Source organism: Buteo buteo, chromosome 21 (assembly GCF_964188355.1).
Source record: "Buteo buteo chromosome 21, bButBut1.hap1.1, whole genome shotgun sequence".
In the NCBI taxonomy this organism is placed as follows: Eukaryota; Metazoa; Chordata; class Aves; order Accipitriformes; family Accipitridae; genus Buteo; species Buteo buteo.
This window is the reverse complement of record NC_134191.1, coordinates 2,996,256-3,014,693: the sequence shown is the minus strand read 5'-3', so window position 1 is coordinate 3,014,693 and position 18,438 is coordinate 2,996,256. Positions and strand designations below refer to the sequence as shown.

General features: G+C 42.4%; 1 protein-coding gene across 1 annotated transcript in view; it reads left to right on the top strand.

Moving 5' to 3' along the window:
* Positions 1-18,438, top strand: part of LOC142042644 (contactin-4) — a 307,150-nt gene that overhangs the window by 197,537 nt on the left and 91,175 nt on the right. The window contains exon 5 of the mRNA XM_075052777.1: positions 1,730-1,825. Within this exon, the coding sequence (XP_074908878.1) occupies positions 1,730-1,825 (96 nt within the window). The remainder of the gene's footprint in view (positions 1-1,729; positions 1,826-18,438) is intronic.

Genomic DNA, 18,438 nt, shown 5'->3' with positions numbered 1-18,438 from the left:
AAAAGTGCCATTCCACCTTTTTTATAGAACTTGGGAGAGAAAAATTCTCTCTCTCTCTATTTTCATTGATAAGGAGTTTTTTTCTGTTTTCCTTCTGTCTTTTTTCCTAGGCCAAAAAAAACAGGAGGACAAAGAAAATCACCCTGCTCAAAGTTATAGACTCAGACTATGACTTGAGGCTGGGAAACTCTATGCTTTATTGTCTCCCTGTACCTACACAGAGTCTGAACGAACAGCTCGCGCTGGTGAACCTGCTGTTAAATTGATACCCAGATTAAGTTTGGACTGGTTTTAATCTCAAGTCTAGTTTTGAACCTCCTCTGTGAACCCATTTTGCCCAAAGGGCTTCATAATGCAATAGCCTTAGCATGTAACACAAATGGCAGCACTGCGTGGGTTTGGTCAGCGTTGCTTCTGTCCATGGGCTTGGGCAGAAGAAAGATGGGAGGGTGGCAGGTTTGGACTAGTTTTGTTTTCACAAGTAATTCGCTGTAGTGCAGCAGGCTTTTTAAGTCCCCACCATATTTATCCACCACAATGAAAATGAAAAAGATGAAATTATGTAATAATAAGATCCCAGGAATGATGTAGCGTACAGCATAAGGGTATGGCAGAACTGTGCTGGAAATCTCACAGTGACTACTAGTACTGTAACAAATTGTTATTTACCACTTCCACTGTAGTTCCCCGTTTGCCTGGATTTTGTCCTGAATTTGGCTTTAGCAGGAAGGGTCCATGAGGAAGGTTTCTAAAATGAAGCAGTGACTTCTTCTGATTTTTTTTTATTTTTTTTTTTAAGTATGCATGCCAGTGCTTCCAGAAAACATTTTCAAGAGGGGACAAAAATCAAGGCTTAATTTTTCATCCTTGTAACCTTATAATGATGTTCGTACTAGTTCCTGCTGTTAAATATTTATCACCTGTGTGTTTTCTCTGGTTCCCAACTGTACTGACAACAGGTTTGTAATCGCCAAACTACAGCTCAGCTACACTGAAAGCAAAAAAATAAAAATTGAAATGCAAGGGCCTGTTAAAGATAAAAGGCTACCAAAGTGATTCAGTGTAGTAGTGCTCCTGCACATCAGCGATGGTGCTGATCAATACCTGGTGCCACTGCTCGGCTCACAGAGAGTCACCTCGTCGCTTAATAGCAAGTTTCTTGAATTCAGTGTGCAAGGAGAGAAAAGACAGAATTGCATTTTTGGCATGCATGGCCTCTGAAGGAGAGGAAAAGGAGAGAGGTGGAAGGAGGAATTTAATTTAATTAAAGTACTGTGGCTAATAGACAGGTATTACAAGAGACTTCTTTATGGGAAATGAAGGGTTTCTACACATGGGTTGCAAAGGCATGAGTAACAAGTCTCCTAAAGGGAAACAGAACTGCTTTATAACATAATTGAAGGTAGTGATTATTTGAGGTTGTAATTCTCCGTAAATTCATGAACTAGCAGCATTACAGGTTGCTGGAGTTTTCTCTAGGCATGTCTTCTGCCCTGGGTAAATCTGTACCTTTTCCCCTTTACCAGCCTTCCAGCTGTGGAGACATTTTTGCTGCTTCTGATGGTTGCTGCCACAGCAGTCTCCCACTGCCAGATCCCACCAACCCACCTTCCAAGCTGATGTTCACTTGTTTCTCTGTCACACAGCAAAGTCCTAATGAATCTTCTGTCCTTCTCATCAGGAAAAAAATATTAAACTCCCTTTAATTGAGTTCTTTCTCTCTTGGCAGATCTTGAGAACTTCAAAACCAGAACGAGAAGCACGGTGTCTGTCCGCCAGGGCCAGGGCATGGTGCTGCTGTGTGGACCACCGCCACATTCTGGAGGTAAAGCGGCTTCCTTCTCTTGCTTTCAGCACTCAGCACCCATATGCAAGGTTCTCATTCTCAGGGTATGTTTCAGGAAGTTTAAAATGGCACACCTTAAAGGAGAAGTCTGTGGCGGTGCCAGCCTGACTGAACAGGTCACGCTGGGTGGTCCTATTGACTAAATGCACTGGGAGACCTCCAGCTGGGTGTAAGTGCAGAGAAAGCCTAATTTTACTGCATACGATTATGCTTTTAGGAGATGAACTGATGCAAACTTAAAGCAGTATGTGCATATATAGAAGACATGGCCAAGATCTCATGCAACATGTAGAAGCCTTTCTCTGTGTGGCCTGGGTGTGCCTTCTGCAAAAAGGTTGAAGATGGCTGACACAGCCACTTTCATGCATCATCTTTTCATTATTATTTCTTTTTTTCAAACATTTACTGTCACTGTTTTTGTCTCCTGGGTACTCAGGATCCATAAGCAGTTGTTCAGGTCTCATACGGTGATTTATTTCTGGAATGGCAATACGTATTCTTCCTACTGTTTTTATGGGAGGGAGAGGCAAGGGGGTGTGTTGTAAGAGAGGGGGAAATAACATGCCAGCAAGTTATACAGGGATGCTGAAGACACCACTGTATTCTCTGCTGATGTTTACACCTACACCTGGTTTTCTGGAAACCATAATCTGGAGGTCCAGACAGAATGATGGAGAAGCTCTGCTACCAAAAGTCCCTGAAGGTTTACCACTGTGTGCAGTATTGTTCTTGTCTGGTGATACATTTAAATCCATTATTATTACAGAGACAGGTGCTAACTGTAAGTCAGGGGTTGTTGAGTGTCCAGCAATACAGACTGTGCAGAAAATGACGTAACCTGTCTTCTCTTGACAGTCACTTGTATCTCTAGTGCCTCAGAAAGAGGCAGATTTCTGACTTCCATGGAGAAGTGGAAAAGCTGTAGTAGCAAACAGGCAAAAATAAAATATCTGTGGTGTTAGAGTGGTCTTAGTGCACTCTACAGAGTATGTTTTGCTATAGTTGTATTATAAAATGATGGATCCCCTCTTAAAATCTTACTAATCTGTCATTTTCGCACCTGTCAACATTATACTCGCTGTCTAGAGGAGGGGCGATGGCATGTATGTCCCATATGGTTGTGGAAACTGGCACCCATGGCAATTACTGGATCTGTCCCACCCCATGCCTGGCCATGGCAGAGCTGTGCAGATATCTTTGCATTTGCCTTGCCCCTGTTCCTTGGTCACTGACCCAGGCGGCACCTCGGGTCTCACACTGTGCCTGAGCAGATAGGATCTGGGGAGAAGGCTGCAGACACCCGACCAGCTCATCAAGCATCACCTGGGGTTCAAGAAGGTGTGTAGGTTTCAGATCTCACCAAGCTGGGCAGGGTCAGTCCTGAATCCTTCAGGCGTTTGTGTCACGCTCGTCTGTGTTCCCTGGGCATTTTCTGTAACGATGCTTCTAAACCTAGGTTATCCTGGGGGGTGGAGAGTCAATGGCACAGTGCACCCACCCCGGGGAGGGAGGGTTGGGAGGGAAAGGTGTTCAGCTCTCATTGATGTGAAGGATATTTACAACTTTCTACTCTAGATTGTCTTAGGATTTTAAGTACAGCAAAAGGACTGTATAAATACATTGAGAATCTGGAGAACACCAGTCAGTCACGTAGCTTCTGAATTTTAACACAAAGTGTTTGGTGTTCTCTAGACTCTCAGTATATTTCTTCATGTTACAAAGTAGTTAACGAGGAGATGAAAGGGAAGACCACAATAGCTGCTGTCTGCATCTGCCCTGCAATGATCTCTTCTGGCAGTGTGTGGTACTTGCCAAAGGCCCTTCTCTGAGAAGAGTCAGCATCATCGACTCCAGTGTGTGTGTGAGGAGGTTTACAAGCAGTTTGTATTAATGGCACTAAGAAAGACAGGGCTTTCTCAGTGGTAAAGGCAAAATTTGGTAGAGGGAAAAAAACAGATCCAAAGCAGAGTTTTCAAACAGCCAATTATAATAAATAATGTAGCATGTACTTTGGTGCAGTTTACTTCAGGGAGGATGGTATAAATGTTTAGAAAATACAAAACAATTCTTTCAGTTTAGCACAAATTTGTTTTAAATATACCAGTCCTATGTTGGCTGACTTCCTGAACACATATTGCACTGTTACATTTATATCCAAAAAAGTGTTAGAAAGGGAATCAGGCATCTCTTCTTTTTGGACACCGTTTCAGGCATGGTCTGTGTGTGCCTGACAAGCGCTATGTGTCGTACCAGTAACCACCGCGCTCAACAACCAGCCGTTGCGGCTGGCTCTTTCATCAGGGGGTTGGTTGGTACGTTGTGAAGAAGCGGTCACCTTTTATGGGTCTGTGTCCCTTTTAAAGAAATTTGTGATCCTGTTTTGAAATCTGTCTGTCCTTATCAGCTGAATGAAAATGGCCTGGTGAGCTGTTTGCTGTTAGGCTGCTTTTATTGCTCAGATAGGAGGAGACAAGTGCTTAAGGAGTTTCTTCGCTTGCATCTGACCAGCTGCCAAACATATCTACTCGCTTAATTTATTCAGCTAAGGCCTCTCTCACCTTTTGACTTCAATGCCAGTTTTCTTTTTAGTTCAGAGATTATCACGAGAGTTTCAGTATCTCAGATTTCTGATGTTCATTACTTGAAGGTTGCTCTTGAATATGTGATATCATGTCCACAAAATGACTCGTTATCACAGCATCTAACTTTTATGAGAGTGGCTCCTATAGTGTTAATTATTCCCCAGAATTATGTGCCCTCTGGTCTGGGTGGATGGAGCTTGCCTCTCAGCCCCTGCAGGTGGGTCTTATTGACACATCTGATGAGGCAGCTGCCAAAGCTAGATATTACAAACCACCAAAGATGGGTTGTGGATCAGCCACAAACTCATTTGCAGTCTGCAGTGCTGTGGGTGAAGTATCATTATTAGCTTCATTTCCATAGTGAAGAAAGGAGGGGCAATTTGGAACAGAAATGCCTTGTGATCCTTAAACCCTGTTCACCTGAGTGCCTTGGATATGAGGCTGAAGAGCGGTGCTCGCCCTCATCCTATCCCAAACTAATTGTGCTGCACAAACGTGGATAGTGTCAACGGACCAAGTCCAGGAAGGCCTGCGGTGGCTGGGTACTGAGCTGCGCTGCTCTGAAGAGCTGAGGCATGAGGTTTTATGCCCTTTTACAGTTAGAACTAACCCCACCTGCCCAGCCTGCTCCTGCTGGCACCAGCGGCTGTGCGGTGCTGCCTCCCGTTTCTCCCCAGGCAAGTAGGCTGCCGTCTCCTAGAGGGACACGGGGACTGCACAGGCAATGCAGAGATGAGGCAGGAATCGTACACATTTGTCTTTGTCTCCTTAGCAAAGCTTCACTCTGTGGTTACTAAGAGTTTTCTGTTTTGCCGTAAGAGATCTTTGCAGCGTGAACGCCTTGTGTGGAGATGCGGTGGCTGGTGGTGGTTCGTGTAGGCAGTGAGAAGGAAATTGTGGTGCATTTGCTCAGGTGATACAGGGGAAAGTTTTGGTCTGAGTGTAGGTGCTGATGATACAAAAACATTCCAGAAAGGTGCTGGCATTATTTCTGGTTTGGGTTCGGCATGTGGGAAAGAGCATCTTACGGTGACCGGGAGGGAAGCGTGTTTGTGGTGCCCAGAAAGGCAGAAAACTGAAGGGTAATTATTTGCCTCACTCATTTGGATGAGAGATGAGTTCCTACATGACCACTATCTATGACCTGCTGTATTCCAGCTAGAAAATGATCTTAATTGTAGCTAGATTCACAATTAGTCTAAATTGTAGTATTACAATTTTGTAACTAAGCTGGGCTGGAGTTATGCCGGTGGTTGTTTTCTGGTTTGCATAGAAAGTATTAAATGGAAAGTCAAAATAGCTCCAGTTAATTCAGACCGAGACCCTTGTTCTCCAGGAATTAATCTTCTCTGTGGCAATATTTTCTTTTACTTTTTCATCCTCTTTTTCCTTCCTCCGAAGGTTAGAAATAAGGATGAGTTTTAAAAGCCACAACTCCAAAGTTAATGCTTTTCAGTCGTGTGCATCACATTTCCGTTAGCCAACTGCATGTCTCCCAGTGTAATTGAAGCTATTTGGTCTCTAGCAGTCACTGCACAATTACCACAGCTATCTCCTATTCCAGCTCTGGGCAGATGGAGGTTCATAAGAGAATATCAGGTATCACTGGGAAGTAGCTGTATGTCAGAAAACCACTGTGTTTCATGGGCAGCTTCCATCCCCAGGGTCCAAGGCAGTGTTTGCAAAGCAAAGCTGTAGAGATCAGTTCCTTCCAATACCCCACTATCCCGCTGCTGGGATATAACATTGCAAGTATTTAACATCGTAGTGCAACAGTAAAAAACATTCAGGTTAGAAGTGAAAAATAATATCTTGTTAAAAGTGCGAGTGGCAATAAGATAGAGAAAAAGCAATTACTTATTTTGGAATTTGATTAGGGCAGCAAGCCTAACTTCATCATCCTTGCAAAAGTGCCTGGGGACATTAATGACCACCACTGAGGCATAGGACTGTCAGGGGCGGGGGGGAATATACTTTTATATTATTATTATTTTTTACTTAAGTTTCTGATCTGCATTGAAAATGAAATCTTAAAAAAATAATTTTAAAGAAAGCAAAACTATTCCATCTGAGAATAGCTGTTGCTTTGATGATGAGGGTATTCACTAGAATAGTAGAAGCCTGGAAGAAAACCATCCTGGCCAGTTCCTGAGCACAGAGCTTAGGATATCCTTCTGGGTGTTGGAGACACAGGCTTGAGAATTTTTTCCGGATGGGGAAGACTTCACAAATGTCTGAGGGGGGCTCAGTGCCAGTGTCTTCTCTGTTTGCTCAAGCTTAGAGCCCCCTTAACTGAAATGATTTGATAAAAGAAAAATAGGAAATTAGAAGGGAATTATTTCCTGCCCACTGTTGTGTCATTGGTCGCCTTGGTCTCAAAAATTGTGGATTTTACTAAAAAATTGTTGATATGCATCCAGACCTTTATCCTTTCAACTGGAGCTCACTCTAATACTTTGCTACTTGGAAACATCCATATTTAAAGAGCTGGCAGCTAAAAGTGACATTATGTTGGCCTACATACATTAGTTGTTGCGGGTTTCTTTTTTTTTTTTCTTCTTAATGATGCCAAATAAAGGGCTTCCTACTGTTCAAATGTTGCAAGAAATTCACCCTGAAAATGAGTCCAAATGATTAACAAGTGTTTTCAGCATCAGAAAGTGGGCTGCGTACAGCTTGCACAGAACAATTTGGGCATCGCCATGTATTGTCCCAATTTTTAGTTTAATATGAGTTGGAGATTCAGCATATGAATCTAGGCTTCCCCCCTGGTCCTCCAAGATGAAAATGAAATATGTATTTCTTGCAGCATGGTTTCAGCAGGGAGTCCCTATTTTGTCAGGTCAGTGCATCCTGGTGTTACATTTTGTTAAGCAGCATAATGATGCAATTGCCTCCTATGATGAAGTGCTTGCTGAGTGCTGGAAATTTGGAAAATAAATGTTCATCTGGAGCTCGGGAAGTCGGCAGACTGAAAACCAGAATAAATGCAAATCAAACATTTGCTTCTGTCGTATTTTCTGCTCTTGGAGCAGTAGATGCCTGAGCCCCCGAAGCCAGTCCTGCCGTATTTATGGCGCCTTGTTTGTTAGGAGTTTTCAGTTTTCCCACCTTCCCCATTTGTTCACTTATATGCACTAAATCAGTGTAAGAACTAGTAGAAACCTGCTTGGGTTGTTAGCATTTTTCTGAGATAATTACTCTGCATGTGAACGGTTTTCTATCATTCTGTCCGCTGCTTTTTTAATCAAAAACCCAACGATGCTTGTGTGTCAACGATTCTACCTGTGAAGCTCTACAGAAGAAATAACGTAAGAGTAAACATTACTATGGGGACGTGGCATTCAGGGCCTGTGTAAAGCACAGTGAGCAGCTGTAGGTATTTAGATGGACAAGAGAGAACAGTCAAAAGTCCTGAAAGTAAGTATGGAGCTAAAATTTGGCTTTGGTTTTGTTGCAACAAACACACAAGGGTCCCCATCACAGCCACTGGCCGCTACCGTAGCATTAATTGGGCCGTCCCCAGTAACTGAATCATAATAACAGGTTTGGAAATGGGAGGAACATCAAAAAGTTTTCATGACTTTTTTGATGAGACTAGTTAAGGTATCGCAGCATGTCTTAGGATGAGCTCTATAATTTGGGTACCATAAAACAATGCTATATTGCTTTACATTTTCAAAGCCCTGCTAGATCAATACCATCTGCTGTTTTTCTTCAGAAGAGCTGTAGGAGTAATCGATTGGGGGGGGGACTTGCTAGCCAAAACAAAAGAAAAAAAACCAAAACAACCTTCGGTTTGTCCGAAGTGTTTCACTCCATTGTATTTTTAAGCCTTTTTATTACGTTTAGATATGTTTAGAAACCATGAAGCATTTACAAATGTAAAATAGAGTGTTCAACTGAAGCTGTTGATGAAAATGTTTTCCTTTTGAGAGGAGCTTTGCAGGAGGAAACAGGTTAGCTTTTCTTGTTTGCTTTTTTTCAGTATTGTTAATTAGATTTGGCAAGATACATTTATTTGTTAAGATAAACTTAATTGAAACAACCAAAAATCCCCCCAAACCAAAGCAAACACTCGCTTTTGTTTCTCAAGGCTCTGAATATAAGTTGCATTCCATAGGGGATACGCCTGGGAAATATTTGGAGGTCGCTGTCCTTTTAACTTTATCTCCAAATTGTAAGACCAAAATATTCCTTTGTGCCAAATAGTTATTTTCATTTAAGTTTGTGGGAACTGAGTCATTTAGCTGCCACTTTTACTAGATTTATTTGATAGTCAGGGCAGGCTTAGTTAATATTTTAACAACTACAGTTTTGGAATACCTTCTGAGATCCCTGGCATTTCATTGTGAGTCTAGAGATTAAAAAAATACAATCCTAGAAAGGTTATGCACGTTTCTCTTGACAGGCTGGTAGCACACCCATAAGCATGCAGAACAAACGAGTCTGTAAATCCTTCCCCCTCCCTTCTTTGGGAAGATAAATGAACTTGTCTTTTTAAGATTTCCTTCACCCCCCCCCCGCCCCCTCCCCGATTTTCTCTTGGTTCATCTTTAGAAAGATTTATATACATGATGTTCTCATGACATTTGCCTTCCTGCCCTTGTGGGAAAATGCTGTAGAGTTAGAGATTGGAGTTTCCAAGTGCTGTGAGAAATGGTGAATGTACACAGAGAACTGGTGAAAATGATCTCTCAGTTACTTGATTATTTAAATTTTGTGTTCCCTGTGCATTCCCTAGAGGTATGTCTTATTCTGAGATCTCTCTGTCTGTACCCCATACCACGACTCAGGACATCTGTGGCATATTTATTCTCACTCCTCCTAATTTATCTCAGTAATCTATGCAACAAGTAAATCAGTTGATAGGTTTTTTTAGATGGCAGAGTGCTTAGATATGCAGATGGAAACCTGCTGATGATTCCACGGGACATGTCTTCTCCTGCCCACTTGCTTAGGGCCTCTAACAAATTTCCTGGTGACCCAGGAACTGAACCTTCCCAACAAGATTCCTAGTCCTGTATCTCAATTCCCTGGACACCTTGTCCCTCTGCTCCTTGCTGTGGAGTTGGGCGACCTTCTTGAGCGTCTGGGAACTGTGTCCCTCTGACTGATCAAAGGCAAGAGTTAAAGGAAAGTAAGTTTTCTGTCTCTCTGCAGTGCCTGTGTTCTCAATGTGCTTGTAAATGTCCATCTTCCCAAAGAGGAGGGGATTCATTAAAGCTCAGTTGTTCAAATAACTCTTTCCCATCTGATGCCATTACTCCTGTTGGAAACACAGCCGTGGACTCTGTGTCTGTGAGCTGAAATGTTGACAGAGAATTATTCTCACATCTTTTCACATAATGGATGTGTTCAGGTTTTCTTGTTCTCTCCTGCCTTTTTTTTTCCCAGTAGCTAGAAGAACTTTTAGTTCTGTTGCACAGCTTAATCAAGTAGAACTAACTAAATTTTAGCATTTGACAGAAGAGATGGCAATTCTGATTTCATCTCAATCTCAGCCTTTCATGCTGTACGGTAGGTAGTGAAGTGTAGACACCAGACATGTTTTCAGAAAGCACTTTACTGATTACAGTGGTGCTAAGACCACGTCTGTGCTCTGCAGAAAAATGATTAGTGCGTGCTTACTCGTCTGGTCAGTTTTTCTCTCCTTCTATTATTTTTTTTTTTTAAAGTGATGATGGGCACTTCATGGGCTGGAAACAGTGAAAATGTTTTGGCTGTAAGTATGGCTGATGGCCTCTATTATGTGATGAATGGTTTGAGGGGTTTGTCTCATAAGTAATCTACTGCAGAAATCACATCTCGTATTCTCTGGTGCTTATACAGCCCCGGCTGCATAGTACAAGGAAGAAGGGGAGAAAAACTGGGAAAACTGATCAGAACAGTGCAGAAGGAAAAAGGCGATTATCAGGCATTTTCGTACCATCAGAGGATCAACGTCTGGGGCTTTCACTCCCCAAGCAGTGCTGCTCAGCAGGGAGTGCTTTGGAACAGAATTTTCTTCAGTTGCTGTCAAGTATTTGTGCCCTTTCATTCCCCATCCTATAGCGCCAACCTTACAGTTGTTTTTCTCTCTTCTTTGAAAACTGTCACACTGCCTTTTCATTTGTCACTTATGAAGAATTAATACATTATTAATACACGTTTAGAGACGTTGTTGTAACAATGGGAACAAACGTTTGTAATATTCTCCATTGGTGTCCTTACAGTCGACATTAAGCGAAGTTTATGTTAAAACTTTGGAAAACAGTCAACCTTGAAAGAGGTAATGCAAAGGGAAGAAATTACTCTAGAAATAGCTCATAGCCAAAGAGGCCAAGGACGTTTCCACATAATGTCTGCCTAATAGCAGGGGATTATTTCATTTTGCCCAGGCAGCATCAGCCTGTTCTGCCTGCTCTGCAACATTTATGCCACTGCGTGAATGCATCTACCATTTCTGCTGGATGACCAATTCAGAATTGCTTTGGGCAAAAGCCTTGAAGCACATGTTCCCCTAAGTGTTAAATCAGCTTCTCAGTACCAGATCTTTTTCTTGTGGTGCATTCCCCTTAATAAGAAATCTTCAGAGGAATGGAAAGTTCAACCCTACAAGTTCTGTTACTTTTCTGTGTTTGTTATGGCATCCTCCTCCTAGTTCTCACATAGCAGGTAACCTGGAACATTTTATATCCCCACTCCACTACAGTAACCTTAATATTCAACTTTTATTTTCCTGCAGTTTCTTCCAGTGTGGTATGGCTAGAACTTTTTAAAAATGTGCTTCTTGCCCAGGCCCGGGCAGTTGCCTCTTGCCAAGCAGACTGCCAAAGTGCTGAACTTCTCCTTATTGAGGCAATAATAGTTTCTCCTCTTTCTCTCCTATCTTAATGTCTTCTTAAGCCTTTGCTGCTTGGTCAGATTTGGTTCCAATTAGTGAAAAGCTAATTTAGAGAGGAGTATCTCACAGATGGATGGGCAACATGGTTGTGAAAGTTCCATTTCTCCAGGAAACCAAGCAAAAAATCTGCTAAGCTGGTTGCAAGTTGGTTCAACTATTTATCAAAATGCTGCAAGGTCACTGAGCAGCCTTTCATGGATCGCTCCAGAGGTTGGAACGAAAATATGAGCAGGTAAACTGTCCCTTGGGGCTGGGAAAGAAAAAGGAGTCAGTGAAATATTTTGCATTAGCACTACAGTGATGCTTTTGACATGTTTGAATGTGGCAAAGGCAGTGGGGTCGATGTTGGCAGACGTGGTACATGCAGAACCAGGAGGTGTTGCAGACCTCTCTGGTTTGCAGGGCAGGAGTTAAACCACACTGTGCGTGGAGAGTTCTGCTTGCAGGATGTGGGAAATGGTGGAGGGAAAGCTTGATTTCCAAACAAACAGGAAAATGCCGGAGTAGGGTGGTGTTCCCCATGAGCTGGGGCTCAGCAGCTCAGACGTGCCTTTCATGGAAAAGGAAAAAAAGAAATTCAAACAGGATTTGTCTAGGTATTGCACACTGGAGGAGGATGCAGCGTGCATATTGGAGACATGTGGGAGATGGAGAAGACCATGAGGAGAGCAATGTAACATCAAAAATATCTGAATCTGTTACCAATTTTTCCTCTTAATAATGAGTGCCACTCACACATCTCCATACAGCAGTCAAATTCCCATGTCCAAAGAAGTGTCCACATTTTAGAAGTGGTTTCCAGAGCATAAGTTATTGAGCTCAAAAAGCCTCTGAGTGACTTATCTCAGGCCAAGAACCAGAAAATAACTTCCCCAAACCTGCCAATTCCTAGTGCCTTGCAGCGTAACTCCGAGGCAAGGTCCCAGCTCGTGAGAAGTGGAGTGACACTCCTGAAAGCTGCGGCCGGATCTAAGCAGCCTGGCAGCATTTCTTCTTGACAGCCCAAAATTCACTCGAGGTGTCTCTTTCCGTAGCCACATTAGAGAGCAGCTGAGTCAGACACGGGGCTTCCTCCCTAGCTCTGGGAACTGCAGGAGGGTGTCATTCTTCGGCGTCTGGTTCCATGTGTTGAAGATTATTACAGTTCAGCAAAAATGTGTTTCATTAAACTTAAAATCAGGCATATGAAACTCTCATTTAAATAAGAAGTGATTGAGAGTTGTAACTTCCACTTATAGTGCATCTCCCATCATTTATTTTTTATACTATGCCACAGTCACTGTTTAAATTATTAAAAGCAAGAAGTAAAAAGCTTCTCAGGAGATAGAAATGGATTAGATTAAAATTAATCTGACATAATCCTTTCTCTAAAACTGCTGATTCAGTTTGTGCACAAGTTTATCAACATATTTGAGGGTAAGGGATTAAGGATAAATTCTTCCCTAATTTGGGAATGGTTTGGCTTCATATTTCTGACAGCACAGAGAACATGCAGTGCTGTTTTAATTGAGAAATTTATGAAATTACAAATATTTCCAGTGACACAAATTCCAAGCTCATTTTAGCTTTACACTAATTTAAGCACCTGAGTTGGTGTATGTGATCTGCCTCATTTCAGCAGGGATGGGTTTCCTGAACAAGAGTTGCAAAACAGGGTCGCAGTCAAGAGCAGACTTTGGCACTGGCATTCAGACCCAAATTTTTGACCGGCATACGTCATTTATCGCCTTCGGTGTCGGCACCGCTGCAAGCTTCCTACCAACCACCTACCATTTTAAGATCGTGCCCCAGTTGGGCTGTCACAGACAGGCAGTGAGGTAGGTCTTCTGGGGTTTGTAAACACACGCTGCCCTCCCAGAGAACTAGAAGGGAAGAGGCTCAACTCTCCAGTAAAGACCTTGGAAATACCGAAATAATAAGGAACGTGACATTAATGGATTTTTTATTTATCAGTGACAGCTCGTGACATCTTTAAAAAGAAATCATCTGTGAGCTAGTTATGTGGTTTATTCCCCTGTTCAGTTGCAGTTGCCACTAAATGAAGATTGAAGTGGTATTGAAAGGGGGTAGAGCTGGCATGGGCTGGCTAAAGATGAGTGAAATCTGTCATCTGACAGAATTCAGTCAATAGGCGTTTATCAAAAGTTGTAACAACTTGTGATCTCGTTATAAAATAAATTAGAGATCTGAGTCTAGCTCCCAGGCTCTGCTAACCATGTTGCAACCACCCTTACCCTCCAAACCCAGCTTTAGCTGGCCTCTTCGGACAAAGCTCTTGGAAGCAGCCAGGGAGGCTGATCTACTTTCAGCTGCCTTGAGAGGGTCATGGCAGAAAGTGTGTTGTTGACACAAACATGGCATTGATGTATCTCCACTTTTGCAATCAAATTTGGGTTTCCAGATCGCCGAATGCACATACTGCTTCGTTTAAGTCAATAGTGCTGGCTGCATGAGCACTCCTTCCTATGGAGGTGGTATTTTGTTGTTGAGAAATAAATGGGGGTATTGGTTTTGGCATTTTCTGTTACCTGATACATATAGAATGTCTAAATGTGCAACGATGATGTTGTTTTCAGCTGGTAGATATCAAAATGCTGTTTATCTATCAAATATGTGAAGAGAAAGTTTTTTTCCCTGTGTACTACAGGCAAGTGCCACAGCATCACGTAGCGGTGCCTGCCCGTGCAGAGATCTCCCCTAAAGGACATACCACCCGCACTGCTTGGCCAGATATTTCAGCCCTGGAGTTGATCATAATATTAATTCACTGCAGTAAGAAAATTCTCTGCAACCAACTTTCTTTTTTTAAAGGTTTGATCTAATCTCTTCTAGCTACAGTAAGAGGCTGATCAAAGGTAGTGAAAGCTGGTATTAAAGGATTAGCTAGGTCACATTGAAATATGTTTTAAAACAAGCCCAGGGACCTTTAGCTTTACTGAAGCAAGTGCACAAAAAAAAGAGATTTTTACGCTAACTCTCTCTGACTTTAAACAGAAAACAAACGGACGGATTAAATCTGTGAGTCATTCTTTAAGGTGGTATGTGTAGCACTTTACGTAGAACAAGCCTGGAAAATACAAGCAATGATTGAATCTTGCGCAGCAAAAATACAGTGCAGAATTAAAAGTCAGTATAGGCATCATTTATGCATGTGCCCAGCTTACAGTGTATTTATGCTCATTTGATGTTTGCCCATAAGTAATTAGCAGCTTCCGTCCAGCCCCCTTTATCTTTTTTTCTGGCCAATCTCCCCTCTCTCTCCTTTCCATTTACTACTGACAGTATCTGCCACAGACGTACTTTATCTCTGGCTGTCAGGTGAAGATGAGTGTTTCTTTGGAAGGATGTTGATGCCACTCTGTGGACCATATCAAGCTATTGTTCTTTTAACTAGAATTCCCTCATTGAAATCAACTTACAAACAGAGACAGCATCATACAGACCTATACATTGCTCAGTGGGAAACGCTGTGAAATCATCTAGGCTTGAATTGGTGTCACAGGAGAGCAAGCACATGGTTCCTGGCTTCCAGAAGTACGGTGTTGCGTGATTAGTAGGGGTAAAGGTTGCAGCAAATATATAGTTATTTACTCACTTGTGAGTGCTTTCTGCATTGTTGCTCTTTTTTAAGGTTAGCTTGATGTAGTTACGTGGCATGTTACATTGCGTGCTTGGTAAGATTTTCCTGACATCTTAATTTCACCGTAAATCAGCTGTGACAACTAACCATGGGTACTTCTTTATGCCGGGGGGGGTGGGGTGGTGTTTCATTCCAGGATTGCCCATCTGATAATTTCCCAGGAAGTTTCCTTAGCAGAAATAAGCTTTCAATTCATAATTCTCTTTTTCAATGGATCAGTATCTCTCTCGGCAGGCCCAGTAACACAACTTTTCAAGTGTCCGGAGCGTCATCATTGGTTGGTGCAGTTCAAGGTTACATTTCTGTTGGTAAGGGGTATGGCTGGGGGGACTGACGCTTCCCACAGATCCTGGTCCAAAAGCAGCTGGGTCACTGCTGGGTTGAGCCTAACGCCAAAAATTTTAGGTTTAAACCAGAGGTGCATGAAACTAAGTGGCAGCAAATCTAATCCTGGGCAAAGTTCACCAGTTTCAGTAAACACTGAACGTGGTTCTCCAAAGATATTAAAAGCCCTCATGACAAATACAGATTGGGTTGGTTTGTGGGTTTTCTTTTCAGGCAAGACCAGGCTGAGCTGTAAATTTCTATAGGACAGTTTACAAAGTTTGTCGGACAAAAAAAATGTATAGTTTCTTACAAAACCTGCCAGCCTGCATGCTAGATCAGTGGAGGTGTGGGAGTGTGGGTGTCTGCTGCCCATCAGACGTTTTTGAAATAGGTTTGTGTATTTAACTCTAGTAAATACAGCAGCATGGGACTCCATCTCATAACATTTTCTATTCAGTCATAGATAAAGGCTGCTGTTAATTTTTCTCCCTGAGGGCACTTCACAAGTTAAAATTTCGTCAAAATCCCCAATGGCATGGTGCAGTAGTCATTAATGTTCCCGGTGCCATGGCAGCCAGTGTAGCCAGCTATCGACTGGGGCTGGAAGCTGTTTGCAAGAGATAAGCCAGGTCAATTGTGTACAGCCATCAAATATTTAACTATTTTAGAGATACAGAAAAATGGAGATGCGGCAGATACAGGTGATTATTGATTAGGCTGCAGGTAATGAAGACCTCTCACCTTTTTAATTACCCATACGTGAAGCTCTACATACTGGGCGAGTGTGGAGTCGATGGACTGGGAAGCAACCACAGCCGTGCATGAATTGCAAATTGCTGTGAGGATGAGTCTGACACAGAACTTGGCTGATTTGTACATTTTCCTCATTCTTACACACTTCTGACTCATTAATGTACATGCCATGTACACGTGTATCCAGCTTTTCTGTTACCATAAACCAGCACTAACAAACGCATGGGCACAGTTACATTTACAAGAATAATTATGTCCCCCCAAGTAGAAAGGGGCCACTTGCCATTACTGTTAGCGCATGGTCAGGAGATGCCAGCAACGCAGCCTGTGGTACAGTCCCATTTCCCCGCTGGTGTGTGTTGCGCCCTGTTAGACTGTATCAGAAGTTGTACACTGTCGTCGTTGGAGGTTTGTAAGAAAAAGTTTGAAAAACCTCAGAGATATCATAGTTATCATGCCTCGGGTTGGAGAGATGATCTCTCAAAGTCTGTTCGTTGCCTTCCACGTTTTCATGTCTTTATGATGATTCCCATCATCATCACCGTACCGCCGCTGACAACAGTGACTTGTGGCTCTTTCACAGTGTTCCAAGTCAAATTCTGCAAACCAATTCACTGCTTTTAGCGAAGATGAAAGGCACATGCTTTCTTCCTGTCCCACCTGGCAAGGACAGCACGTTTCTTTGTGTTCAAGCAGTTGACCGGCTGGCTGCTGACTAACTGCATTGTCGGGTTTAGCATAGATGAAGATTCATCCAAAAATGTATTGTTAACTTTAGATTAATCTATTATTATTCATCATTCTTTGCATTCAAGACACAGAAGCTGTGGTGTGATGTAGCTGGGCGGCCCTGTGTGATGCAGAGCACGGAGTCAAGGGGTGAATTACCAAATGATGTTTGCATCCAGGTTGATTCCTTTAAATTATTTTACAATTATTTAAGGAAAGAAGATAAAAAATTGATCCAACGTGCTAGCAAGGCAATAAAATGGTCTGTAGCCCCACAAAAAAAATATGTACAGTGCGTAATTCATGTAGCTTTACTACTAAAATAAAACTGTGAAGAGAAAAATGGTCAAAAACTCCAGAAACTGCAGTGCAGTTGCCAGCAAATGACTGGTATAGGTGGAGAGGAGCCTCAGGGGTTTGGGTAGGGCCACATACATGGTACCTTGCATCAGGGATTTGTCTTTCCCTGATAATCCTCTTTCCTCTTCCCCAGTGCACTCTCAGACAGCGTGTTGTGGTGCATCGAGCCTCCCTTCCAGCTCATGTTAAGTTATTCATGGGGCTACAGATGTTGATTGCTTAATCAAATCGCAGTGAAATTTGAAATTATGAATGTCACCTACAAGCAGTCAGCAAAATTTAGTAAGCAAGATAAGAATACAGAATGAGTTCACAGGACACTCATCAGATAATCAGTTACGCTTTATCATTGCCCAAACTTATTGTAACCATCAAAACACCATTAGTACCACTTAAGAGAAATTTAACACCAAGGAATGCAAGCAATCAGAGCAAAAAAAGAGAAGTCTACAAATTATTCACCAAAAATCAGTCTTTTATGAAGTTTATACAACATTGCTATTGACAGAGACGTTACCCACTCAAGTCCATCACGAGGTGCAGTCACAGTTGTACAAAGGTGGTATTAATGGGGCGTTAGCTGTGTGTGCCAGGGTTTGTACTGCAGTTGTGTCCTGCCAGGGTAAAGTCTTGCACCAGGCTTCATCGCAGGCAGCTGAAGCTACACATGGCCAGGTTCTTCCCTCACTCTGTTCAGGGCAACATTATCCTATATCTGTATAAGTGAAAATTTGTCTTGGCCAGACTTGGATGTGACTTTGCGATGTGCATGGCTTTTATGAACTAGATTGGGGGTTGCGTGTGAATATGGGGTATGGTTGGGGTTTTGTATGGCAAAATGTTGTTATAGTATCTGAATACATAAACAACAAGTGTGAACGTTTGGCACTTTCTAGCCTGGAGTGCAGCAAATGCCAGAAGGTGAAGAAGGGCTGGGCTCGTGTGTGCATCAGCTTCTCCAGTGGAAACCCAGATTGCGGCAGGCACAGACGGTAATGCACACAGAGCCGAGAAACATGTGTCTGTACTAAATCATATAAAAGCAAAATGCTAGATTTACTTCCTCACTACCATCGGTTGCACTGCAATAGTTGAGGGAATAGCTTCACTCCAGGAAGAGTTTGTGTGACTTTGCTATTGCTGTCGGCTGTATCTGGAAGAGCCCCATCTATGACAGGGAAAGCAGAGGTATGGAGTAAAATGCACAGCAAAACTTTAGCACTTCCTGTACTTAAGATTAAATTGCATTTGAAAAAATAAAAAAGGAATCATAATTTTACAGAATTGCATGATCAAGGAAAGTGCAAACCTAACT